The 27,880-nt window shown below is 43.6% G+C and overlaps 1 protein-coding gene across 5 annotated transcripts in view; it reads right to left on the reverse strand.

Annotated features, from left to right (window-relative positions):
- Nucleotides 1–3,894: 3,894 nt before the first annotated feature.
- LOC139822680 (ubiquitin carboxyl-terminal hydrolase 48) overlaps nucleotides 3,895–27,880 on the reverse strand; it is a 52,047-nt gene continuing 28,061 nt past the window's right edge. For 3 of the 5 annotated variants that reach the window (XM_071794624.1, XM_071794625.1, XM_071794630.1), the window contains 4 exons: nucleotides 27,374–27,493; nucleotides 24,391–24,516; nucleotides 9,654–9,738; nucleotides 3,895–4,459 (listed from right to left, as the gene is read on the reverse strand). In XM_071794624.1, coding sequence (XP_071650725.1) covers nucleotides 4,437–4,459; nucleotides 9,654–9,738; nucleotides 24,391–24,516; nucleotides 27,374–27,493 — 354 coding nt within the window. In that variant the 3' untranslated portion in view covers nucleotides 3,895–4,436. Of the gene's footprint in view, nucleotides 4,460–4,877; nucleotides 5,547–9,653; nucleotides 9,739–24,390; nucleotides 24,517–27,373; nucleotides 27,494–27,880 lie in introns of those variants that run through there. The other 2 variants (XM_071794627.1, XM_071794628.1) reach the window with 2 other exon arrangements.

Below are 27,880 nucleotides of genomic sequence, written 5' to 3' on the forward strand. Positions count from 1 at the left end.
CCTTTATTTAGGTAAACGCAGTTTCATGTAGTTCAATCAAGAAAAAAAGTTGAAAAATAACTTTTAACTTGACGGTTCTTTTTTTTCTATGTACGGTATTTCTAGCTGAGTCTTAAGAATTTGAGACTTTCTCGCTCTCAAATCCTTCGTTCGGCGTTGATTTTCGTTCTGCAGGAACCGGGGTACGTGATACGCTAGAGGGCACGGATTTCCGGGGTTCCGGGCGCCTCGCGATCCGCTTAATGAGATACCCGTGCGGCTACCGCGGCTCCGCGCTCATTAACCATCCGGAGCAAGGGCCCAAGGTTATTCAATTAACGAACCGCAAACGCGAATAAATTAATTATGCCGGCGCGTCTCGGGATAGATTAGAACGCGCGATGTGTCTATGAAAAGGCAGCTCTAGGTATCGCGTATACTCGTGCGGAAGGAGGGAGAGGAGGAATAGCGACGATGCCGCTGAGGGCCCCGGCTTAATTACGGCCTCTCGCTAACACGTTTCTATTTCTCGCAGTCAGTACCGTTTGCCACACTTCAAAAGGCTCGCGTACGTTTAAAGGAGCCTCATTATTGTTCTCGTACTTTTTTCTATCGCGTTAGTTCCGCGGACTCCACCTCGCTCCAAGGTAATTTCTTGAAGCGAAGGCGCACGATAGGAGGATAAGGAGGCGAGTAGTTTTCCATTACCATATACAGCTGTTTTTAGTATTTATGTAATCGTATAATACCGGCTCATAACAACGATACAACGATGAGCTGTCGAGATACATGTGTGCATATATATATCAGTTTTTTTTTTAATTACATGTAGCTCTCTTCTTGAGAATCAACTTCTTTGATAATACAATAAAAATAAAATTATCTAAATTATTTTCTATTGTCGTTTTACGTGCAAATTTCTATCTGCGAAGTTTAAACCCGTAAAATCTATTAACTAATTTATTAAAAATCACATTTTTACTACGAGATTCAGCATCATAAATCTAGCAAACTAGAAATAAATAATTGTTGAATATATACGCCTATTATTGAGAACAATACACTACAAAAACAAATGTGTCATTTTTACACATTTTAAGTACGTTATTCATTGTAGAAACTTTTTACACACTTTATCAATACAAATTCACTTCAGGTGTGTTTTTTTTACACACGATAAAACGTGTAAGAAGTCTACAATGAATAATGCGCTTAAAATGTGTAAAAGTAACACACTTGTGTTTGTAGTGTGCCGTCTTCAAAAATAAAGATATTATTACACTACAAAAAATAAGTGTGTTCGACGTGCGTTTAACGTGTGTGGAAATAAAACATAATACTGACTTTGTCACGTGTACTGAGCGACTGCTGTGTTGATACTACACACTTATTCGTTCTACAACGCACATAAGCTGGTAACAGATCATCTGATAGATGGCATCCGATGAGATCCGTTTCTCAAATTTAAAATATGACGAACGATGGTATAAGAATGATGACGGAACTGCACATTGCCAGTACAAGAATGCAAATTGTCAAGAATGTAATGACATTTTGCATTCTTGTATTTTGCGGAAATACAATAAAGAAGAATCCTGTGCTTGCAGAAATGAGCTGCGAGCTTTAGTTAAGAAAACAAATTGCTTGAAAATCTCATATGTATGTATGCGTGCGGAGTAGTATTGCGTGTAGCATGTCATTTCGTTAGACAAAGACAAATATAGAGAAAACAAAATTAGAAATGTTGACATTATCGACACCGAGGAAGTTCGGCCGTCACTCCAGCCATTCCCTTAACACGCAACTGCGTTGCTTTTTTCCGTGTTATTTTTCGCTCGTGTGTTATTATTAACGTGTGTTGCATCGTAGAATATGTGTGAAATAGTATTTCGCGTATTGATTCAACACGCTTTATGTGTGTTCGAATAAACGTGTTGCTGATATTTATCGTTAAAATGCTGCGACTGAACTGCCGCGTTAACCAGATCCGAGAGAAATACACGAAGTCGAAGAGAAGCGAAGAAAATAGGACACCCCGGCAACGGTGTATTTAGGATACATCCTGTCATTTGTCATTTCAAGGGTTTGCGCTTGACTCGTCAGCGATTCCCCCCATTGTCTACACCACGGAGATAGTTTTGTCCTCGAGAAAGAGATTAGTGACACTCGTGTGTATCGTTGCAAGTTTCGCGCAGACTCCGAAATCGTGCAATGTGGCGGTCGCAGGCCGCACTGCCGCGATGCCGCTGTGAATTCGGGCGACCCTCAGCTTCGCAGAAAGAAGCTCGCCGAGGTCGAGAGTGAATGGCAGCTCTATAGTGCCTCTCCGCGAGGACCGATCTGATTCTCTCTTAGAGCTAGAAAGTCGATCGAGAACCCCGGAAAGATACGCGACAGCGAGAAAAAAATAATTTCAGAATCTAATTATAATTTATACAGATATAGGTATATCGTGCGCTTCGTTTGCCGCGCGCTTTAACGGGATTAACGAACAACATGACGGCTGCACCGTATCGCGCTTGTTAATAATACGGCAATGTTTAACAAGCATTCCCTAAACAAAACCGCGATCCGTTCTGTCAAGATTAACGCTCGCATGCGGGTCGGTTCGCAGTACGAATTAGGGAAAAAAACTTGATGACCCTGACATTTGTAAGGATTAGAAAGAAAATCAGTAAAAACGGCAGCTTAACCCTCGACGTTGAAAATCTGGTCGTACCCTAATAATCCGGAGCGATTTCTCAAAAGACAATCTCGCGCGTCCTTTTTGCATTTCGCATCAATTTTGCCTCGTTGCAGAAATAACGCTATTCACGTTTCGTTCCTTTTCAGTCTACCGACACGTTTACCACAAAATATAAATATATTTGCAAAATTATCTTCTTTATCATAGAATATTTCAATTTTATTATTTTTTTATCATTAGTTTATTTTCATTATTAAGTTTATTTTTCAATTTTATTACAATAGCAGTTGATTGTGTTTCAACGTTCAGAAATTATTGTCCTGAATATGTTACATTTTTTTTTTAGAAAACATAAAGTGTAAAGTAATGTACGATAAATTAAATTCACGCTTTGAAATCGTAGACCATTCGTTAATTATCCCATATCAAATACCAAAATTCGACTAGCCACGTAAACCCCGTTGCCTTTCGACCGGTTTACAACGAAGTTTAATTACGTGGTGCCAAGTTTGATATAGTTAGGCCCATTGAACTGCCGGCAAGATTGTTTTACGAAGTAAATGAGGCAATGATGACTCGAGGCTTCGGGACCACCTAGCAGCCTGACGAAGTCCTTCCAGGCTTGCCTTTAAACTCCTTGCAAACTAATTAACGCGCGACCAACGCACGTATATACACACACACACACAGACATACATACGTACCCTGTATCTTCTCTTCTTCTTGCTTGCACGCCGTAGCTATCGCAGACTTTTAGAAAAATTCCTTGAGAATTCTGAAAGCCTGCTTAATCTAGGCTGCTATTATTGCCTGCTACATTATTAGAAGTGTGTGCATTAGACTTTTCATATACGTTATCTTTTCTGTAAATTCTCATTCATTTTATTTACGTGTAAATTCATATGCTCCGAACTTCAGTATTTGATCGATCACTGAAAAATTATACACTTCGATTTTTTTTATATAAAATTCTACTGCGGACGTTAACCGAAATCGTAGAACATATTTATATAAAATAAAGATCTTGTTTTTCTTTATTAACTATAATATGTAAATAGATTGATTATGTAATACGGTTTCTCGCCTGCCTTCACGCAGCAAGTCGCTATTTAGTGAAATGCGTATCGTGCTGTGGAGATGTGCTTAAATAAAATAAAATAAAATAAATACATATAGACAATGTGCAAAAACCATGGAATTGAACACAGTAGCAATAAATATTTCAATCGTATTATCAAGCCATATATTTATACAAACGAATTAAATACATGATCTATATAAAACTATCATTAAAATTTTCGCGTTAATGTACATTCGGGATGGATACATGGACAATTTCGATCATAAACAAACATATATAAATCGAGGAAAGAGGAAGCATGTCCACGTTTCTACTTTATTTCTTCAATCGCACAGAAATTTAATGAATTACAAAGTTATTGTACTAATGTATAAATCAACAAGCCTTTTACGATCTTTGTCTCCACTACCTTCAGTATCTTTCCCTTACAAATCTGATCGTCACTACTTTTCTTAACAAATAGATCATACAGCAGTAAGTTGTAAAGACACAACAGCATAGAATACTCTTTTCCACAACTTGTCGGTAACGGATGCGTGTATATAAGGATCAAATATTTATATATTTAATATGTATGTATGAGAGATATATGTATATACATTAATGTATAGATTGTGTATAAAAATATCTTGCATTAAATCGGCTATTATTAAACGTTAAAGGAAATTTGCTACATTATGTTCATACAGATCAGCTCGGCACCAGTTCCGTTCCTGAAACAAAAATCACATAGAAACCTTAAGAGGCGAATAACGACCGACACGCGCGTGAATACACGACACAGAATAATAAATAGGATAGTTTTCGGTCGTCAGACATCTGAATGCTAGCCTATAATACCAACGTGTGGGTTCTAAACACTACAGCGACACGTCGACCCGCGCGTTGCTTCCTACTCGATCTTGCCAAGGCTGAAATGCTATCTCTCCATGCTGAAACTGCTATTAATAGCTCATCTAATCGGCTTCTTGCTATTAAGCATCTTAAGAATTTCTCATTATTAGCAATAAATTAATAGATATTACAAAAAACATCTTTCAACACCTCTTCCTTCTGAAAATTAGTACAGTTAATATAAGCGTTAACAAACAAGCAGTACTTATTTCCATTTACATTCCCATTACAAAGTGGTCGTACATATCAAGAAATTAAAAGATTCTCACTGAGACATGTAGGAATAATAACGTTAATATAGCATGCACGAAATAAACATTAGCTGCTCGATATCTCCGACATACATCCTCGTTCTCTATAAAATTTTCGTCTCTATTAACTTCATATATTAAACGTCACATTTTTTCCGTACAGGAGACCAAATTGCTTGTCGCTTTTTGCGTTCCGCCCGTCTCCTCTATCTTTCCTCTTTCTTTATTTCTATTCCCCCCGCGCAAACTTTCTTCTAGTCCGAAGGGAATTTTCTTTATAGAAAATAAGCCAAGCGAGTCGATCAAAGCTCGCTCCGTTGTTTCATAGAGGGTGGATCCCATCAAGATTTGTATATAAACGATCGTATGTATGGCTTGTAGACGTGTTCGCGTCTCTCGTCTATACACGTCGGACTGACGAACTGTGTAGGACGAAACGCCTTACGCATGACTGACTCTCGTGAAACATTTTTCCGCACGCTATGCGGAGAATGGAGTCTACCCTTTCGTCCGTTCTTCTTTCTTATCTATCCACAGAATGATTTCCTAGAGTAATGCGGAAACGTATAAGGCCGTTTCAGTTGACGTGTACGGATTATGGGCTCGTAGCGAAGCTGCGATGTGCTTACCAGCAGAAATTATGTATTTCCGATTCCTAATTTAGAATACAGAAGTAAAAATATAATGAAATAATGTGAGAGATTATTAACTAATCAATATTAAAAGTAACAAGTGAAAAGAAAAAGCAGGTTATGAAAGTTAAACGTTATTTGTGCGTAAGTTTACGTTATGTAATATTCAATTAATAATTTAATACAAATTATATATCGTACGTTTCGGCTATATTTTGAGCCATCTTCAGCGATCCGGTGATAAATAAATTAAATCATCTCAAGTTCTCGGAAAAGTATGAGTATTTAACAATTGAATGTACAAAGACAGTGATGTTTTCAAGAGAAACAACCAGAAAAATTCTGCTAATATTCATAGTCCGCAAAATATTCGGATTAGAAACGACAACAAAAGAAATAATAAGATATTTTCTCGTGAAGAAATGCACCAAATAAAGTCAAATAAAAGAAAGTATACACAAAGTATACTTCAAACGTAATAAAATAATAACACTTGTATAAAAAAGCCATAAGATTAAATGTTGGCGTAAATAGTCGCTGAAAGATGGAATTAACGTTTTTAACTGTTTCACAATTGCCTTAATCACGTTTTTCCGTAGAGATAAAGCACGCGACGCTAGAAGGACGGACACAAGTGAAAGAAACAATTCGCAAGTAGCCACAGATATCCTCTAACTCTAGTCGATGGTGTTGCTCGTGGCGCTGCTTAAAATCACATTAAGGATGAGAACGGCGCCGAAAATGATGGGGCGGAGGGGGCAAATGTGCTGCAGGAAAAGAGATTAAAGCTGCAAGAAATCGAGGAATATCACGAAAGCTATATGCTCAAGCACATTTAAGTAATACAAAAATTAAATCGACAATCAACAGCAAATTATATTGCATGACCATATACTCGAAATTAAATGGTTTGCTTCGAAGAACGTGTTATAAATTAATAAAAATATATTTTTAATACATCTATACATTTATAAGATGTATATAATTTAAATTAAAAAAGAAATGCAAATCGATATCTATTTATTATAATTTAACGAATTTTCAACACACTCAGCGAATTCATTCATAAGATATCTCAATTAAGAGAGTTCAATTAATCAATGATGTCTCTTTCTCGATACGTAAAAAGAATATATTTGAAAACAAAGAAGAGAAAAAAAAACGTAGAGATGTAGAAGGAGATAATTAATTGTACTGCGATCAATGAGACTCTTTCCTATCGCGCTGAAGAACCGAGAGAGAAAGTCTCCCCTTCGTCCTCCCCTTGCCTCGTCACATCTTCTTCTGTCTGTCTCTCGTCGTAGCTGACTGTGACAAATAATTACCGAGGCTTAACATAAGCCAGAGGCGGTATACTTAGCTAATAGCAAAAAAGAGCGGCGATGGCCTCCAAGTCGCTCTACGCGCGAGCGGTCGACGCGTTTATGCGCCGGGTCCACGGGCGAGATGGATTTCTGCGGACGATTCTGAGCGCTCTGTCAGCTATCGTGACGCATTCACGTGTGTATCAATAAAACCGAAAATCGAGATAATAAAGACCCTTGCACAACATGACGGATCTATTGCCTGTGTCACTGTTTATTCCTCATTTATACACGATTTCTTATTTCTAGTCCCTGTTCCTATTGCCTGTTGCCTGGCATTGTGCAAGGGCCTTAAAGCACATACGAATGTCTGTTATTCGATATCACGAGGGCAAATCTTCGAAAAATTATCGCGCTGCGAGCGTAAACAAATCCGACTCTTGTACCGGTAAAAATGATTGCTCTCTCTTTTCAAATGGCACGGTGTGGATATATGCTCAGGGCTCATCTTAAATGATATAAATTAGCAGGTACTGAAAATGTTGTCTTTCTCTCTTTTTCTCTCTCCCGTTCTATGACTTTCTTTTTCTCTTTCTCGCTCGTTCGCCGGTCTCCTTCGTTCTCGCGGGACTCCGGTTTCTGGGCTAACTTATACTTATTATTGCATTACCTCGTGTTCTAGCATAATTCCAGCCTGTGCCGGAGGTATAGCGGGGAGATGATGAGAGAGCCGGAGAAAAAAGTCGAGGAAGGCGATGCCTTCTTCTTTTTTTTTTTTTACACAATTCGGCGCATATAATCCGCGCCTCGAGGTCGAGTGCGCGTAATTGAGCGCATTGGTGACAGGTGCGTCGCCCTTTTCTTCTGCCTTGCGTTAGCGCGAGCAACGGACGCGTTAATGTCTTCATTACGACTTCATTCATCAAACTATCGCGCCGTTTTTCCCTCAATATCCGTTTACATGCCGGCGATTCTGCGTATCTCCTTCGTCGCGCGGAATAACAGTTTCCGTTCGTCGCAAAAAAGATTTTATTATTTAATAATTAAGCTTTGCTTATTATTAAATCTAACCGAATATCATAATAATTAAAACATTGCCGTAATGTGAAGTAAAATGTAAAATACTTATTACTTAGAATGTTAATCTTTAAATAAACGTTAATATTAAAGAAATAAAACATCAGTCACGTTCAATAACATTATACATATTATGTAATATATTCATACAATTGTTTTTTGTTTTTCGAGATGTGAAAGATGACAATATAAAAGTTTTGCGAAACAAAAATATATGTCGTAACGCGTGTTTGATATTACATTGACCGCAAAAAATGGCAGCGGTAAGAAATATTCGAAAAACGAAAGAAAAGGGCGTGAGGATAATATATACTACTAATTTACACGAGCATCCCGTTCGACACTTCGCACGTACCCGACATCCACCCCTCATCCCGTGAGAACTGGAAGGGGTGGCGCGCTCTCATGAATGCGCCGCCGTCGAGTTTCGTGAGCTCCTTAATGAACCTAGTTCGCGAAAACCATTAATAACGAAAGGACTCGGCGAGGAACGCGCGCGCGCGCGCGGGCAGGAAAAGAGGAAGCCGATATTCGGCGAGGGCCCGAAACCGCAGATCTTTCGTGAGAAACTCTCCGGAATGGCGCGGCTGCTTTATACCTCCATTATTTTTTTGAAGATCTACTGCATCGTTCGTCTTGTTCGAACACGATCGGAAAATCATGAGGCCGAGAGAGTCAGAGAGAGAAAGAATTAGCGAAAATAAGATTTGTTTGTTACCGAAACAGGTCGGATCGAAGATGGCCTGTTTGCAGAGCGAATGAAGCCTCTGACGAAGGCTCCTTTCCCTCGGAAACGGAATACAGGAAACCGAGAGATAGTCAGTCGGCATGGCGAAGGGTGTCGGCTAGCCCTAATGCGACGTATCAATATACGTGGATGGTGGTGATGGGCCAATATCGCATAAGTGGCTCGATTCGCAGTCATTTGTTACATTTTGTTCGGTCTAAGTAATTTAAGAGTCACCGTTTGCCCTCCCCCGCTCTCTCTCTCTTTCTGTCTCTCGAGAGGAGGGCCGAGCGACGACGAGGGATCGGGAAGAGAAGACGGAAATCTAAGAGAGAACGGGAGAATAAGAAAGGGGAAAGGGTGAAGGGTGGGTTAGGATGCTTGGACCCTGGTGGAAGTTACTACGACAGGAGGGGGGCGGGAATGGGGCGAGGGTGGTGCACTTCGCCTCCATTCTTCGGCAAATCGCGGCATATTTGTCAGATTTTTGTTCGAGAACAAAACCTTACCGACCACCCCTGGCGCGAGTAAAAGGGAGAGAGGGAGGGGGAATGACGGAGGGATGCGGCGCCTTAAGTGGATTGGCTTCGTTCGTATATATATACACGGTGTATGTGTTTCTACGACGAATGCCTTAATTTCAGCCTCCCGCCAGAGGATCCTCGTCGCCTCCGATCTTCGGCTACGCGAGAGAAATCTCCGCTCTTTCGCGAAATTATATAGTATCGTATTATAAATGATACGCGCGCTTGCATATCGTTAACGTAACTATCCCACGCTCCCGAGTCGCATAATTGCGCGCACATCGAGTCTCAAGCGTGAGCAACGAGTAATCATAATTGCAAACTAATATAATGCAACGTAACATATCTGGTCTTGAAACCTGATTCACACATTTTGCGATATACTACACATATATATGCACACATTGTATAACATACATGCATGTGTTCTATATCTCTAAAACACCTATCGAAAGGAAGAAGAAGAGAAAAGTAGATTTCAAATTTGTTCTCACTCACCCTTGAAGCCCTTCTCCGGCGATAAAGAATCGAAATTATGCGCATCGGACTCGACGTCGGTCTCATTTTCTAACGGGGCGTCAATCTGAAATCATAGATGTTCACGATACGTTATATTAACAACAGTCGTAAGAACAAAAGCTCTTATTTTTATTACAAACTATTGGTTGCTAATCAGCTTCAAAATGCAGAAGCGATGTATGTATACGTTCTTAGGTATGTAATAAATGTTTGTACATAATACACGTACTCATAATTCGTGATGAATAATAATTCTACTCTTTTAACCAAAGCAATATAATACAACAAAAATGTTTTATATTATTTTATTTGGAGCATTGGCTTTGGAGGAAGCAGAATGATCCGTATTAAATTTGAGCATCGGCTACACGTGTGAACAGCTGCCAACGGCTATAACAGCGTCTTCCCACGCGTCTTCTCGAAGCACATGTGATCCACCAATCTACGCGCCCCTCTATATATAATTACACGACTACATTTCGTGTAAACGTGTAAACTATTACGATACATACGGTTGATATTACTGCACTATAACATAAAATAATGTTAACATTATTGAAAAACTATACGTATAACGAAGTGTAAAAAGACGCGGGAGTAAAATAAACCGTACGTCGCTCATCTAATCTTTAAGCGTGTTAAAAAATAAATTAACAAATAAATTTTCATAAATTAGGTACGTGGATCGATATAATAATATATAAGATCAACACAAGATACAAGATCAATAATTAATTAGATCAACTTCATCTGACATAACTTAAATTAGTTAGTTAGCTTAAATTTGAAATCCTTATTTGACGAGACCAATCCTCATAATAAAAACCACCGAGTTTGTTAAAAAAAAAAAAAAACGATACGTCACATTAAGGAAGAAAAAAGAATTTCTAATCGTTTAAAAAGTCGGCATGAGAATGCGAGTGAGCGGCACCCGCGTAGGTGTGATTACACGCCTCCGAAACCCTTTTTCCCATAGAACTAAATATAGCGGGTGTCATCTCTCTCTCTCTCTCCGATGACTTGGACACACGTGTCACGCGCGACGTCGGTATAGCGGACTCACATCTGGTCGATGTTTCCTGCCGGCCGCAGCATCCTCTGTGCAATGTGATTTATTTTCAAGTATATGATCCCAGAGATTCGCCACGACGAGAGATCATCGCGGCGGCCAGAGCGGATAGTCAAAGGCAACGTGAAATATACAACGCGGTTACGAAAATAAAGCAAGGCCGATTAGGGGTAAGTACAATCGTGGCGTAAAATTGTAGGATATATATGTTAAACTTTTCTGTATACGTATGCGCCTAGCCTATCGATACCTGAAAAATACTTGAAGTGAATCGAGTCTTAGCGCTAAATCAAACTGATAGATATAAAAAATAAATACGCGTGCGTTCGTGAATCTAATAATGAAAATTATATTATTAAAATATCAAATTATATGGCAAATATTAGTTCCAATAAAAAATTCTAAAATCTCTCCAAACCTATCCGAAAAATTGACTTTCTCAATTAACGAGACTGCGCATCGAAAACCTCTTCGCCAATAATTTTCGATCGTAGCGATCGCGCGGCGTTGTAAAGCTATACGTCTACTCCAACGTCATCGTCGACGCTTCCAATCGAGGCCGCTGGCAACGGGAGTGCATAGTCTCCGTGGTACGGATTCTCCGAAGTTCCTTTCTTTCATCGCCAAACGTTATTCTCGGGCCTTCTATTCCCTGGCGCGCGTTTTCCCCCCTTCGTCCCTCGTCTTCGGCCACGCTGGAGAACGCGTAAAGAGGAGGACGAAGGAAGGGAGAAACCAGGTAAAGAGCGTTCTCTCTACACGGGTATAAGGCCAGTTTTGAAATGCTCGGCAATATAGTGAGTTCGTTATGAGGCCTCGCTCCGACGTGGTATGGCTCATAATTGTAGACTCGGGGCTCGAACCGTGCACCTCCGGGCACCACGTTCTCCCCGACTGACACCTATTGTCCGCAGAAAATGCCGCGGATCCGTACGAAAATCGTCGCGATCGCTCGTCGACGAGCGCAGGAGGATCGTCTAATCGTCGCCCGGTACCGGCGACGATTTTCGCGGCCCGCCGCGGCACGGTTCGCGCGCCCGCGGCTGTCTGCCAGCCGCGAAACGCGCGGAAGAAAGGCAGGGCGGACGCGGACAAAACATTTCATGGCCGGGCATGAAAATTATTAGCCCGAGAATGTCTTAATCCCCGGCAGCGAGCCCGGTCCCGCGGTCTTCGGCTTTAACATAAAACTTTTTTTTTCCACCGGCCGGGACTCACCGAGAGAAATGCCCCGGACGCGAGCTGCTGACGGTGCGCGCTCGCGAAGAGATGCGGCTAAAATGCTGGAACGCGGCGCAGTTCGGCGCGCATAATGTATGTGCTACGTCGAACGGCACCCCGTTTATTTCCAGGTTAATGCACGGTTTAAGGTACGGCGCTGCAATGCGCGCTTTTTCCCTCGCGAAGATCGAGATACCGGGGCTATCGCATGCTTTACGTGTTTCTAGCGTCGCTTTGGAGAGCGAATGCACGCGGGTTTTTTTGTTCGGGATGTTTGCGATCGAAAAGAAAAGATCCGCGGAATGGTATGGACGCGGAGAAATTATGCAAATACACGTATCTTGATAATAAAAAAGAAGCATAAAGCTGTCTTATAATCATGCTAAATGATTAACAGTTATGATAAGAACAAACGCATCTCTTGTTTCATTGAAAGGATAGTTCGTTAATCAACATTATAGGTAATTTACGAGATTTGTATTTCAAATTAACGTATATAGTTTGGTTCGTTTCAGAAAAATATCACATATTTTCTTTGTCTCTTTTTCAAATTATTATACCTAATTTTGTGAAGATGTATATGATTAAACACATACGCTTTAAATATAAAGGCACACATGGAATATCAAGCGTTCTCACCACGAGAGAGTGAGTATCTTTTGGATTTACTCAAATATCATTAGAGTAGAAGTCTTAAGTTATTCCCAGGCTGTCCTGAGTTATTTATCTGTCTGCACGGTGAGGGTGAATCTTACCTCCTCTTTCTCCTCCGCCTGCTCAACCACGTCTTAATAGTACGAGCCACAGAGTTAATAAACCGACATAACGGCAATTCTCTCAGCGCATCTAGCTTCCTTCAATTTTTAACCGAGAAAAGTTAATTCATCTCGCATTTTCATTAAAATCGAATTTTTTCTCAATGTAGACAGTACGGAGAAAACGCGTTACATGTACATTTCTAAACTTCTACAATCAAGACAGAAAAAAAATAAAAACTCTGAGATTCGTGTTAAAATATGTACAAAGATCGAGATACGTTTATTTGCAAAGTCCAGATGTATATTTGCGACCGAGCAACAGGGAGATCAAGAAAACCTTTTGCGACCAACATCTCAGCTCGTTCGCTTTCGAAAAAAAAAAACTTTCATGTCATAGGAGGTTTTCGTGGAAAAACGGGAAAAAGCTACGGGAAGAGACTTAATACAAGCTAGGTCGGTGGAAAACCGCGGAGTGCATAAATTCAAAGTAGATTAATATTGTCTCCGTGGCTGTCGCGGCGCCCAAACTTATGGCGCTAATTCGGCGGAGGAATTATTACCGGGGGCTTGCCTCGAGTCATCCCCACTGGCACTCGCGTGTTTTGCGAAAAGGGGGTATCTTGTCTTTAATAGAAACCGTACGTGCTTCACGGGATTCCAAGCAACGCGTCTGTTAATATTTGAACCTCGGGACGTCCCGCTAAGAATTGTCCCAATATGACGAGAGATATCGTTAATACTTATAAATTATCCGAATATATCTGCAACAAACTCTAAACAACTGTTTTTTTTTATTTATTATGGTGTAATCACGTGAGTTATAAAACTTGTTTTCGTTCATCTGTTTATGAAATATACATGGAAATTTGACTGCAATGTAAAATCAAAATTACTTTATATTTAGTACAATTATGAAAACGAAGGGAACCTAAAGCTGAACGTTATCAACGGGCGCGGCAAAAAAAAAACCAGCTTTCTGAAGGTCTTTTAAGTAAATTAAGGGCACTTCGCATTGTCTTTCGTTCCGAGAAAGGACCGAGGAAGACGGCAGATTACAGCTGTTTAGCATCCTCGATGAAAAACTTGCTGGTAATTATTCAAATTATTTTCAAGGGTCACGCTTTTCGGTAGACCGGATCCGTTACGTAGTGAATGTCTTTATACCGTCTCTTTCTACGTTTACTGGCTTACGGAAAAGATGCAGCGCTCCTGCCGACAGTCACAAAATACAAACAAAACATTCAACATAACTGCAAGGTGTCTTTCAGGTGTTCCACGCTCCCGGACAATATCATCCTTAATCTAAATTATATCTCAAATGAATGTTAAATCTAACGTATAAGAAATTTATTTTTAAAAATTTTTTATCTTTTTTACCGTTGCACGAGATATCGACGATCCCCGTAAAACAACGCGAATGTAATTCCGGATATCTATCATCGCGTGATAGCGCGAACGTGACGCCGATATAAACGTGAAGAATAAAAGGGAAAAAAGACGTGGAGAAAAGAGGACTGTGTGTAGACGATAGAAAAGGAAGTGGAGATTAGGCGGGGAGGGACGCGCTTTTTAGACGGTCACTGACACTGCGGAGGTGTTGTGTGAGAAGTGACTGATGAGTTTTCCGCTCGATTGGATAACGGGCTAGGCCAACGCTCGCCCGTTTCTGGATTTTTTTCCAACCTCTTCCCCGCAACACACGATGACGTTTGACCTGAATCCCGACTAGACCTGATACAGCAGTGCTACGCGATCTCGAAACGTTGAATGTGAAGACTTTTATTTCAATTTCATTTATTTTATGCACGCTTATGATAACGTAAATAATTTTACGAATTTTATCCATTGGATATGTATAGATCTTATAGATCTTACATGTATAGATATAAAAGCGAGTGTCGGCGATGATGGAGATAAGAATCCAACATGATCAATTTGTAGCTTGATAGAAACAACGGTACGTGATACGGATTACCGTCTAAATTGGAGAACACTGGAGGAGATATGCTGCCGATCGGGCGAATGAACCGTCGCGGACGCGGCACTTTAGGCCACGTCGTCCATAAAGAACGGACCATGCTTCCGCCAGGGACAAAGACTGCCTTCATCACCGGGCACCGACGCTCTTTGCCGTCGTGTTCGTCGTCGCTGCGCTTCCCGACTCGTTGAAATCGAGCGACGCGCCGATCGCGCGCGTTGCGCGAAGACTTCTGCCGAGTAAATGTCAGACACGCGCGCGCTGAGAAACAAAAGTCGTGCAGCAACGAAATATAACGTTTTTAAGTCCTCCGTATTTCGAGGTATTTGTCACGAATTGTGATTTCAGATTGCGATCGAAAAATGCGAAATTATATACATTCCTTCATCGAGTTCATTCACAGGCAAACATTCTAAGAAAATAAACCATTCAAACTAAACGTAAAATATATTTTGGCAAGCAAAAGAAATGATTCGATAATTCTCCCACAATTTACTTGTTAATAATTATGGCATATCTCGATCTATTATTCGCAGCGGATTAGCGTACATCATTTTTGTTCTCCATAGTGAAATTGATTAACAATCGGTTTTTTAACAGGTGAATTCAAATATGTAATGGAACAAGCAAGTAAAATCAATCAAACAGAAAATAATTAGTTCGTTTATAGACAAAACATAGATATTTAATTCAAGACTAATAAATATTGCGATATTTGTTATTTCTCGGTTGCGCATCGATCCTACGGCAGCGGCAGGCTCGCTATTCCCCGCGATACGGTATCCTCTGCTCAAAGTAACGTAGAAGGGGAGGAGAACTGGCAAATTGCAGAGCGTTAGAGATCGCGAGCGCGATTTAGTTCCGCGACTGCGAGAAAGAGAAAGAGAGATGGATGAAGGCGGCGAGGCAGAGTAGAACGGCGGAATCACCCCTCGAGGAAACGCTCGGATAGTCCAGGGTGGTCTTAGCGTGTCGCTTAGCACCCTATCTGCAGGGATCTTCTCTCGGGCCAACCCCTACGGAGCTCGCATCTCTCTCTCTCTTACTCTCTCTTTCTGTCCCGCTTATGTCAGCCTCTCTTCCTCCCTTGCCGCGCTAGACCTCATGGGGGCTGCGTTTGTCGTGAGCATTACTCACTTTCTAGACGCCTACTTGCAAACCCCATCGAGTCGTCCCCGAGGCTCAGTGACTACATTAGGGAACAAATCTTCCTTCTCTCGAGGCAGCGACTCCCGCGACTCGAAAGGCGACACACACGCTGATAGAATGGATTGTCCGGTCGGAGGCCCCCGCATTGACCGGCCACTCTCCACGTTGTCTACGATAGCGAAACGCCTTAGCGTATGATTTGTTTGTCTGCTAATTCGATCATGCTGCTGTAGATTAAATTTAAACTTGTGCTCCCTGCGTGTTTTCGATATTTCTTAATCTATCGTCGCCATACGTCGTCACAAGTGTTCTAGAAAATTTAATATAATCAGAGAATTGTTTCTTCAAACAATCAATTTTTTTCTAACACACATCTACTATTTAAAAAATTTTCTTTTAATATTCCAACAGTTTTTTATCAAACAAATACGTGTGCGTAGATATAGTATACTTTCGTTTCCTTAATTGTTATTTAAGTATAGCAAACAGAATCATATCATTATCAAAAAGAATGATTTTTAAAATTGTTTTTAACAATAAAGTAATTTTATGTTAATATAGAGCAGACTATGTCAACAATTTGACAAACTTCTAAAATATCGTCGAAAAGTCGTCGTCGTGCTGCGGAGGACCTCCCGGCCCGTATCGCAAGGGTTTTGAAGTATTCCGCGGCCGGGATTAACGAGATCCACGTGTCCGGTATTATCGGCACGCACCCAAGACCACTTGTTCGAAGGAGCAACCTGTAGAGGCTGGCATACCAAGTGCGTGCGCCATAAGGAGGGAGCGACGAAATTCAGGGTTAGCCGCCGCGGCCAAACATAGAACCGAGGCGTATGTGGGAACACGTGTACGCGTTTCCATAAATATCTCCCCGTAACTCCACGCACTCCGAACGCGGGATGAAAGAAGGCATCCACGGAAGCCCGTGTGTAACCGGGTCTTGTCCCTCCGCCACTTCGAGCTGCCTCGATTAGCGCCTCGCGAGTGACAATAATCCCATAATTGGCGAGTATTCGATTTTCTTCGTCTTAAGACATTTTTAGCATAATAAAGTTAAAACGCAAAAAGTTACAAATAAGGGATATTTTTTGAGAGATATTTTAAACGTTAAATGTCTCTCTTGAAAAGATTGCCGAGCCCGAAGCACTTACGAAGCGTCGCGTCTACGCCATCGAAATTCGATTAATCGAACCACTGATAAGTACACGGAATTTCATAGGACGTCGAGAGGCGAAATGCCTGGAGACCGACGTAATAAAGTGTGCTCTCTTTCTGGCGGCAGGAGGCCCTCATTCAGGAGCCGCCACATGTCCCTCTGCGAAAAGAGTAGCTCTTCCTCACGTCATCTGCCGAGACGAAACGGGACGGGAACGGGGACGGGATGGGGACGAAACGAGATGAGACGAGACGAGAAAAGACGAGACGAGACGAGATGAGACGAGACGAGAGACAGGCAAGAAGAAAGGGGACGGGGATCGAGAAGGACGGCTGACGAAGAGAAGCAGAGAGGCCACCGAGAAGCCGAAAGCTAAACCCGCCGACGCGACGGTGGCGGTGGGTTGGCCGGCCGTAGCGAGCCGTCAGTATCAACAAACAGAAGCTTAGTTGTTACCGCTGCGAGAGGGCGAAAGGTTGAAGTGGACAGGGATTACACGACACACGCTACACGGAAATCGGCCTTGGGTTTTAAATCGACGCTCCGTCGCTCCCTATTTCAAGCGCGCTTCAGCCACTTTTGATGTAACCCAGTTGACATAATTATCGTTTCTCGCTATTATACCTCAGTTCTATCAAATATGGAAATATCCTCGATAACATGCAGGTTCTCCTCATCGAATATCTTTCATTCGAAGCACATAGTTCCGCTACGTACCTACCCATTCGCAGCACGATGCAAAATAAGAATGCAGCATCCGCCCTCCCGCTGCAATCATAACTTATTCAGCGTTTAAGGGAACTCGATATACGATACCAGAGACGTCGAAGGCGGAGTGGGGGAGGGGGGAGGGGAGGAATCGGGCTCATAAATCACGGCATTTTCAGATTTCCTTTTATCAGCGGCTCTCTCTAACCGCACCGGCGGTGGCTACGGTTCGCGACCGCCGTTGACCCAGCGCCATAAATATCCCTATTAATATTAACTTAGGCTGTGGCCTAGGAGAGGCGAGAATCGCGAGTGACCGAAACCGAGCGGACAGGAGAAAAAAGGACGATCGCGGCCTGGGGGGAGAACGGGACGGGAGAGAAAAAAAATCTCGTATGCCCGGGGGCGAATCTCATATAGGACGCAGCTGGGAATTGGGCAGCGTCCCGAAAAATTCATGGAGGAGCCCAAGTTCCAGGGAGACGCGTCCGCGCGCGAGCAGAGATCGCTGCTGCACCTCGTTTCTTCCCCCGCTCCTCCTCGCCGGGGAAGCACGAATTGATTACCGCTCGACGGATCCTCGAATGTGCAGGGCCGCCTCCGTTTTCACTTGGTGTCACGTGTTTTACGGCGCACGTTCTACGTTCGCGGTTCGAGCCGAGGATGACGACGGCCGCGGCAAAAAGCCAGTGTCGCGAAAATTCCGACATCGTTTTCGTTTACCTCCTATATTCAGAAAGATCGCTACGGTGTATCGGTAATAACTAGTGGTATTATATATATAAATGGCTTTTACGCGGTATCTAGCGCTGGGGAAGGCCGATAATGAAGAAGCCAATATTGAACTTCTTGCGCCATTTCATTCTTCAACGTCTATTAAGCCACACTTTCTTGCCGGCGTATCACGGCATGCATCACCTGTCGTCGAACGGTCCACGCTCTCGGCGTCTCGCGCCCGTTAGCGGGATCGGTGATCGACGCGAGGAAAACATAACGTTATCGAAGTATACAGCTTGTATACGCGCGATATGTAAACGATTGTAAATTAGATGCTGAGTTCACGAGCGATTACAGGGAGTTTTTATCAGATAACGTCACGAAGTCTCCAAGTAATAATAATCAAGTATCGAAGCGAAGCGGCGTGAAATAGCGCGCGCGCGAATAAGGCGATTCGCTATAATTATCGTGGCTAATGTCTCAAACGCGACGATCAAACGAGACGACCGACCGTTCTCCGTTAAGCTCTCTCGCCCGACGAAATACGTACGCGTCGTCCGGAGAATTTCCGCAGTCTACCTCGATTATTTTCAACGCATTCAGGAGCGAAATCGATGACGATGACGATGCCTTTTGAGCCTGCATCGGCTTAATTGATTTATTTCTGAGAGGGTCCACCGAGACGCCGCGGTTACCCTATTGGCCAACGCGAAAAAGGGGGCAGCGTAGCCCCAGCCGAGTCCTTTCGAAGGACTCTTTCACTCTCCGCACAGCCCTTTCTTCGATCTTATCTTCCGAGGCATCGATAATAATTAGGGACGATAATTACGGTGTGCCGGCTACTGACCTCTAGCTACCGGTCTTTCGGTGAGGTGATGAAAAAAAAGAGGTGCCGCGACGATAATCGTCGCTAATGTAACGTTGTAATATCTCGATGTCCTTGCCGATGTCATTGTAACCGGCCGCGGACGACCATTCCGATCTGATCGCAAACGTCGAGTTCTTTTTTCTCAACGTCGCCGCGCGCGTCTATAGTGTGTGTCCTTAAAAGACTCGTAAATTTTTTTTCAAATCGATAGATGTAAATGCAATGACACAACCTTCCGATAAATCGACGCAAAGAGAACAAAAGTTGTGAATTTTTACGAATCCAAGGCAAGTAATTAAAAGCCCATTAGATCCGCCACTTAGTTATTAGCGCGGTACATGCCGCGCGGAAAGGTCAAGTGTCAATAGCACGCGATTAAAATTTTTCACAACGCTCGTTTCTCAGTTATTTTGCTTTAACATTCTTCGTATAGAAACATATTTGCATTAATTTTATATAAAACGGCATAAATTTCTTAAAGCCTTGCGGTGGCGAGAACTTCGTCAGTGCCACGTATGTCACGTACGTCGTGTATGATTTCTTATTAATCATCCGACTTTTTCTATTTATTCCTTGATGTATTTCGAAATACTTATTTTTCTCAAAAATGTAACGGGGAGAAGAATAATCATAAAAGAGTGACGAAGACACCGAACGCATCTAGTGCTATTACACGAGTATGTTCATTTTGCGGTTTATACAGGAAGACTCAATAAGGATTTATGGAACTTGAAGACCGAAGAGCACACTGAATCAGAAAGGTAACTTTTCGGCCGGTCAGGCCTGGTTGTTATGATTCGATTTTAATGCCGAGTTCACCGACGCGGATAATTGTCGCCATTACCTGCACGAGAGGGCACATTTACTGTCGTTCATTGGAGAGAACTCGGGACTCGGTCTTGCTCTCAACCTCTCGTGTAAACGGGATTCTCGTTTGTCGGTAGGATACAGCGGACAGAAAGGAGCGGAGAGAGGAAAAAGTAAGGATAAACACGTGTCCATTTTCCAGCAGGAGGACAAACGTAAAGGAGGAATCGGCGGGTAAGTCGATGGAACGAGCGACATTTAATAGGGTAACGTTGTATTCGACATTGTTAAACCAGTCGTAAAATTTACACTGATTATGATTAATTATTACTTACTAGCAAGTACATACTCGCTACGTTTCAGCTCCAAATCGCGCGTCACAGAAATTCACCTTTGCTCGTTACTGCCACGAATCGTATTTTTATTTTTAATCCTCCGTATAATGAGGATTTAAGGGGGGCGGGAATTTAATCGAGAAAGTAATTAATTTCTAAAATCGACGAAATGTGAGTTAAAGCGAAACGTCCGGCTGGAGATACAAGATTGCGAAAATCTATAGGTCTGCGAAGCGCGCATAGCGGCCCGACCGCGTGGCTGTTCCGCGTGGACCCACGACGGATCGGCATATTTTGCGGGCCGGTTCCGACGCGGCGCGGCGGCACGTACCTTTTTATCGTGGGCCGCGGTAGCGGGGCCCTATCGGATGTTTCCAATTTTCTGTTGGCGCTCCTGAAGGGAGAGACTCGACCGAGTCCGTCATACGGGATTCTCTCTTGTACGAGAGAAGCGGGATGAACCGCGCGAGATGGAAGGATCGCAGAATGGACGAGGGCGGGAGGGAGAGCGCGAGAACGAAACACGGGTGTACGAAAGAAAGAGGAGCATAGAAAACGGGGGGGGAGGAGGGGAAACGGGGACGGGAGGGCGGGAGGAAGAGGAGAGGGAGGAGGAAGGCGAGCGCGTCCAACGCGGACATTCGTCACACGACATCAAACGCGGGTGCCGCCCGTTGGAGACTCGACCGACCGACTCTAAAGACCCCGGTCGATCAGCCATGAAGAGCAGCCTCTGACGAGGAATTGCAAAAAAATCGGGAAAAATTAAGGGTGGATCAAAAACAGTCTAGCCAACTCCGACATTGTGCGCAACTCTGTTGCTATTCTTTATCCTCTTTATCGTCCTTGTCCTCGATTACGACGTTTTATTTCATCAGAGCGAAAACGCGAATGTACGTGTCTTCATTAATATCTCGTCGCGGCGTGCGTTAATTATAGCTCGACGCATGCCGTTAATATCTTTATCTCTAACGCGTGTCGCTCTCGCGACGACTACGGTTCACTTTTTGTCGGTACCAGAGGTACGCGCGAATTGCGCGATCGGACAAAAATGCGATCCGCCTTGTCAAGCCGCGTCAAGAATTTCGAACGCAATTTACAATTGAGCTTCGAAAGCTGCAACACTCACGGCGCGCGTAAACTAAGACCGAATACAACGACTACTTGGAAGAGAGATCCATTTGCGACGAAGAAAGATCGATTAATCATGACGTGTAACGCGCTCATAAAAGCGCGCAAACAAACCGGATGGTGGAAAGGGAACGGTAGGGAGAGCGAAAGTGACATGAAAGAAAAGAGAGAGACGATCGACCTCGCGCGACGTAATGTCGTTGATCTCCTTCGGTCGACCGGATCGACCGAAAAAAAAGGTAGTGATATAATGTAGATACGTGGCAAGATATATTAACTTTGTACTTCGACGACCTTGAATTATTGCACGGACGATGACGGAGCGGAGCGGTAGCTGATATCTTCGCGAGACACTCGATCACCGATCTACGCCGCAAGTCATCCTGATCATTGTGCGTGCCACGGTGCCGGACCGGTAGCAAAATCAAGGACTAACCTTGCCTGAAACGCTTTATCTCCGGTCTATCCGCCGCAGATAGAGTATCCTGACAATTCCGACATATCGTTTGATATCGCGAGGCAGGTCTAAACAGGAGCGGAAGAGTTTTGTAATCTCATCTCGTCGCTCTGAATCCATTGTGTTCTTGCAGTTTCTTTAGAAATTAGACTAAATAAGAAATTAAAACTTTTCCTGGGGCTTCGAGAACAGTTTTACGTGTACGTATACATGTATCCCGAAATTAAGTAACTTCGACAATCGCAAGAATTTCAGGCTAAACAGAACGTAGCGATTGCCCAAGAAAGATTGCAGTCTCTCCTAAGCGATATGGTTTAAGTTACGGGAACAGCCGATCGGAACGGCCTAACTCCGGTTTATGCGATTATACATTATGCTTTTGAGTCGCATTAAGTTCGTCGTCCGGCGAACGAGCGGATTTTACGACGGAAGATTTCGCGAAACAATCTCGTTCTCGAGGGAGAGCTTCTTGCACATCGGGAGTCGGGGCCCCACGGTTATTCGCATAACCGCAAATAATTACCCGCCCGTTATGTACTTTTCAGTCACGTTATGGTTAACGATAGTTAAAAGCAGCTAGACGTGCCTCGGGATTTATCACCGTCGTTATATTCCCGACCACGGGAGAATCGACAGTTCCTCGCCGCCGTTTCGTCGAGCGTACATACATATAGAATTCCGGAGCAATTACACGAACCGCGAGAGATCCGTGTGAGAACAAAACGCGGAGCGAAAGTCAGGACATTTTTATTACGACCGATTCGATCGGGACTTGATGTATTGTTCGAAAAGAAAAAAAAGAACGGAATGATAAGCCATTTGTCGTGTAACTTTGTCACGTCGGCGGTAATCAGCGCGATGGGACGCGAGAAGAAATTTTTCTGAAAACCGCAAAACCCATCGAAGCGTTTCAATCGGTGGAAACGTCGGCAGGTTGACTAAACTGGATTCTCCGGAGGCAAGACAGCAATTAGAATTCGCAGCTAGTGCAAACCGCAACCGGTGAACCAGTCCAGTCCAGCGAGGAGGCCGCGTCTCCTTCGCTTCCTCTCTCTCTCCCTCTCTTCCTTTTTCTCCCTTTTTCCCCCCTGCCCTCTTTGTTCTTTCCGAACGTAGGATAGCGCGACTTGGGTTAACGGTTTTTGAGACTCTCTGTCGCTGATGCTGCGCGCACGCTGAGCTTAGCTCGCCGGTTGCTTTCATAAAGTCAGTCGACTGTGAACCGAGAGGAATGTATCGGAATCCTGGAATTATATTCCGCCGAACGAGAGAGAGCACCGAGAATTTTTCCTCCGCGACGCCGCCGTTTTCGCGGAGACGGCTGGCTCTCGACAAAAACCCGCGAGGGTTGGACGAGAGCGTTCCGCACGAGGAGTGCGAAAACAACGTGGCATGGATAAACGTGTAGACGCGATATCATTGTCGCACGTTTCTCGCGTATAAATCAAGTCGGATACCCGGGGCCTGATTGGCGATAAAGTTGCAAGTTAACAACGATAACTATGTAAAACTATAAGAGTAAAACTTTCTTGCGATTCATCGGCAAAGAATGTGGAACGAGTTTAAAATTTATTTGCGCTTACAGGCGGAATTAGTAGCGACCGGTAGATTCGCCGAGGAGTGTGAGCTTCTCCTCGGGTAAGCTGCAATTTCTAACGACTTCGCTCTCCCGAGGCTAGGAGGGCACAGTTAACACTTCTAATCTCAAATAAGGCATTTTCGGCTAATCCCGGCGCGCGAAAACGCTGGTCTTGGCGTCGTTATCTAGGGGGAGGCCATTGCCGGTCCCGGTTACTTATCCATTGTCTCGAACTTAAGGGAAACAGTGGCTAGATCTTAAATCTAAATTGCATCTGTTTGTCACTGTCCGGCTAGTCAGGCGGAACAAACGTATCGTTGTAACGACAATCGAGACGTCGTTGCGGGCCATCGAGGCGCCGCGCCGCGTCGCGCCGGGATGAATCGTAAAACATTAAATGATAAAGTGTAGAATCCTGAGTGCTTCTATTCTCCATAACGTGGAGATCTGCACGCATCAATGCATGCCGCTGCGTGTGAAAGCAGATTTATAACAACGTGAACTTAACGAGTATATACGCTTCATTGATCTCGAGAAGGACATTCGCACGCTGTGTGTCCCTGAATTCTTATAATTATACAAATAATTTTGCAAAAAAGACTTCTAGCGGTAAGATTTTCGAAAATACGCAAATTAGTTTCTTTCATTTCGCATATCTTTTATTTCTCCTGATTTAATCTTTGTTTAATTTACTATTAATATCTGGTTATAGAAAAAGATATAAGAGATAAAAGAAAAAAAGGTAAAAGAAAAATATAGCTAACTTGAATCGAAACTTACCTTTAACGTAAGTAAAGCTCCAGGAAATATTCCGAGTGCCGCCAAGCTCAGATTATCGTCGATGAGTTCGTGTTCTCCTAACATTATATGCTGGTCGTACGGTCCAGCTCCACAAATCTGCATCGTCTGAAAGAAAGCAGAATTTTCCCATCTTATTTACCGGTGCAATTAAACCGAGTTATAATTTAACAAAAGAAAACGATTTCATCGGTTTCTTCAAATGTATATCGATCGATCAAGGATAATTAGTCTTTTTCGAAAGGTAAACGTGATTACTTCCGTTGAGAAATCGATGCACACTTTTGTTTCCCGTCAGGATTAGCTACGCCCGAAGACATCTGAAATGTATTTCAATACACGAACGCGAAGGTACTCGTATAAGAGCGAAGTTTGCGGCCGTGCGGAAAAACGAAAGGGCAGGAGGGAGGGGGGGTATTTGAGATTCTAGAAGTGGAAGAGTGCGCGAGACGAGCGTGAGCCTCGGTAATTGCTTAATTTGTGGAACCCGCGTAATGTTGCGTGGAGGGATACAGCTTGCGCCGCTGGCTTGTCCACGGCGTCGGTGCGAGAACGTGTAGCTCGGTTTCTCTGTTTTACGATCGTCGAGTCGAACTGAAGCCGAGAGCCGAGCCAAGAAGCCCCGGGAGGAGGAACGCGAGAGAAGAGGCATCGCGAGGGCGCCGGAAAGCGACTAAGGGGGCGGGCGTCGTGTACAAAAAGACGATTACGAGCATCACGCACGATTGCGCTCGCGTTGCGCGCGTTTGGGCGTACAACAATCATTTTTCGTCAAATTATTCCCCGCTGAAAGTAACGTAAACGGAGCCGTAGAGTCGTCGCAGATGTTACTTGTCGCTGGATCGACAGTGTACGTTACGTCAGAACGTATCCTGCACGTGTCGTAAATGTCTTGCCGGACTTCGTACAACTGAAGAGAGAACGATGAGAACGAGAGGAAACAAGAAGAGGCGATCAGGGTCAAGGAACCTCGCGGAGGCTTCCTCGTTAAAGGAAGGCGCCCAACGGGCGCGATAAATAGAGGTGGGTTTAACAAGGTTGCGAAGCGGCGGCGGGAGGCCAAATTGTCCCCGGAGGTTGAGGAAACTTCTGATATTTACGAATCCTGACAGCCGCGTCGTGCCTGCCGCGTATGTGTCGCTCGTCCGGAAGCCGCGACGGATTACCTCACGGGATGTAATCTCACGGACAGCTGCAATTGATAACGCGAGCTTTCCAGGACCTCTCTCTCTCTCTCTCTCTCCCTCTTCAACGACTTCTGCGATTTGCTTTCCAATCTATCCGTGAAAAATCCGCGACGCGGACTGTTCGGCCGCGTTTTTTGCTCGGCCGTAATTTTCCCGTGAACGAGCTATCCGCGTGGACGAACGTTTTTTCGTCCCGATGGCCATTGCGTCCGTGCCGCGGCGCAATGAGAGTAAGAAAGGCGATCGAGCGGTACCGAGCGGCGCGGGGAGAGAAAAAAAATGGAACTGGTGACACGGAATGTGCTGGAAAGTAATATTTACAGGCAGGCCACTTCATAGGCGTTACACCGGCGCGATTACGTAAAGCTTGCCCGCGCGCCCGGCGAAGATCAGCGGCTCTAGCCGCTATTGTCCCGATTCGCTTGCCCGCTAGCTCCGCGACATAACTGCATTCGACCATGAAACTCAAATATTTTTATTGGCGGTGCTTTTTGCACGACGGTAAAAAAAAAGGCAACGAGCACGCGGCGTGACTCGCCCGCATTTTTGTCGAATGCGAGAACCAATCCGCGAACAGTGACACCCTTGAATCGTGACGCCGCCGCGGGATTTTCCAATAAAACAAAAACGTCATTTGCGCGCTTTCAAAGTGTATCATTTTTTTTTCTCTCCTAACATTACTGATGGAGACTTAGCTCTCACGAGTTATAAGTATCTGAAGCCCGATCAAATGATTTATTTGGATTATTGACTTTCGTCAAACGAGAGACGAAATCAAGTCGAAAGACACAGAGCTATAAAAAAGGGGAGCGACAGTGAATGAGAAGAAGAGACGGGGCCTCGTATTTCCATTGACGCCGACAGCCGCTCTCGCGGGCGGGTATTAAAAGGGGACGTGTGTTCCACGGGGTGAAAGAGGCACGAACAAAAATTCGAGCTCTCCTCCGTGCTCGTGGTGAATAGATAGAGAGGAGTATCGCACGCGCGTGTGTGAGACGGAGAGAGAGACACGCGAGATGAAGAGAGAGACCGAGCCGGGAGAAAGAGTCAAATGGAAGGTTGAGTGGAGCGAAGTGGAGTGAAGTGGAGTGGAGAAGTTGGAGACCTGTTATTAGCGCGAGGTTTATGCTCTTTCGAGTTTTTGCCAGTGGCTCCGTCAGGAAGGAAGGGCGGGGAAGAGGAGGAGGAGGAGATGGCTACGGCCTCGCAATATAAATACGCTTAATAGTTTAAGCACACTGCCGGAGCCCGAGCATATGCTAACCAGCCATAACTACGCTTTACTACTCTTTCGTCCACCACGGAGTCTCGGAGAACCGGGCAACTGGACCGGAGATAGCCAGGCCGAAGGATAGCGGCCGGGTTCGGGCAAACGCGTCTCTTCCCATTTCGGTTCGAACAATAAGCGCCGTAAAATACTTGCGCCGCAAATTGATTGATTATCCCGGGATAGCCCGCTTTCGGCAGGTGGCGAGTGCAAACAGATCAAGATATCGGATGGACTTTTTCCGATTTCTCTCTCGCAGCTATCTCGCTCTGTCACGCGAACGATTGTCACCGCTGCCACTAATAATTTTTTCTTAATGATTTTTTAGAGCCTTTTAGATCTATATCGGATGCATTTTTTCTATAGAACGAAAGAAGTCTGAAATTTACCCGAAATTGGAGATACATCGCCGTGATAAAAACAAACATATTTTTTCGATTGTATTTTATCTCATGGGGTAGTTAAAGATTGAAATTGGTGTTGTAGCTAAATATATTAACAAGACACTTACCATTACTTTGAGTTCTTTCAAAGTAATCTCAGAAGACACTTTGAGTTCGTGAGATCCTTTTAATTTTCTTCTACTTCGTGATGGACGTGCCTTCCCCATCTTCGGCCTTTTTACCGCTACCTGTGACAAATGTTCGAAAAATCCGATAAATCAAAAGGCGCGCCTATCTAAATAATTTTCTCTGTAACAAAATTTTTGCAGAAATAAAAACTCTTTGTTTGTAAAACTTTAATGATGCTTTTCCTATTTTAGTACCTCTTCAACATAAATGTTACAAAATACGTGTAAATGTAATGACACACAATATAAAATGCACTTTTTCGTAATATAAAAAGTAATCGTGAATATAAAATGTCCATTCTATTTCTTTATTCGTCGGATACTTACGCATATAAAAAAATATTAAATATACAAAAAAAAGAATGTAGTTTATAGTTAGTCACGTATATAAGCGCGGTTCTCTACAATTATTTCTAAATCAGCTTGAATCAAAAGCGAGCTACGTAA

The sequence above is a fragment of the Temnothorax longispinosus genome, chromosome 12 (genome assembly GCF_030848805.1).
Source record: "Temnothorax longispinosus isolate EJ_2023e chromosome 12, Tlon_JGU_v1, whole genome shotgun sequence".
NCBI lineage: Eukaryota > Metazoa > Arthropoda > Insecta > Hymenoptera > Formicidae > Temnothorax > Temnothorax longispinosus.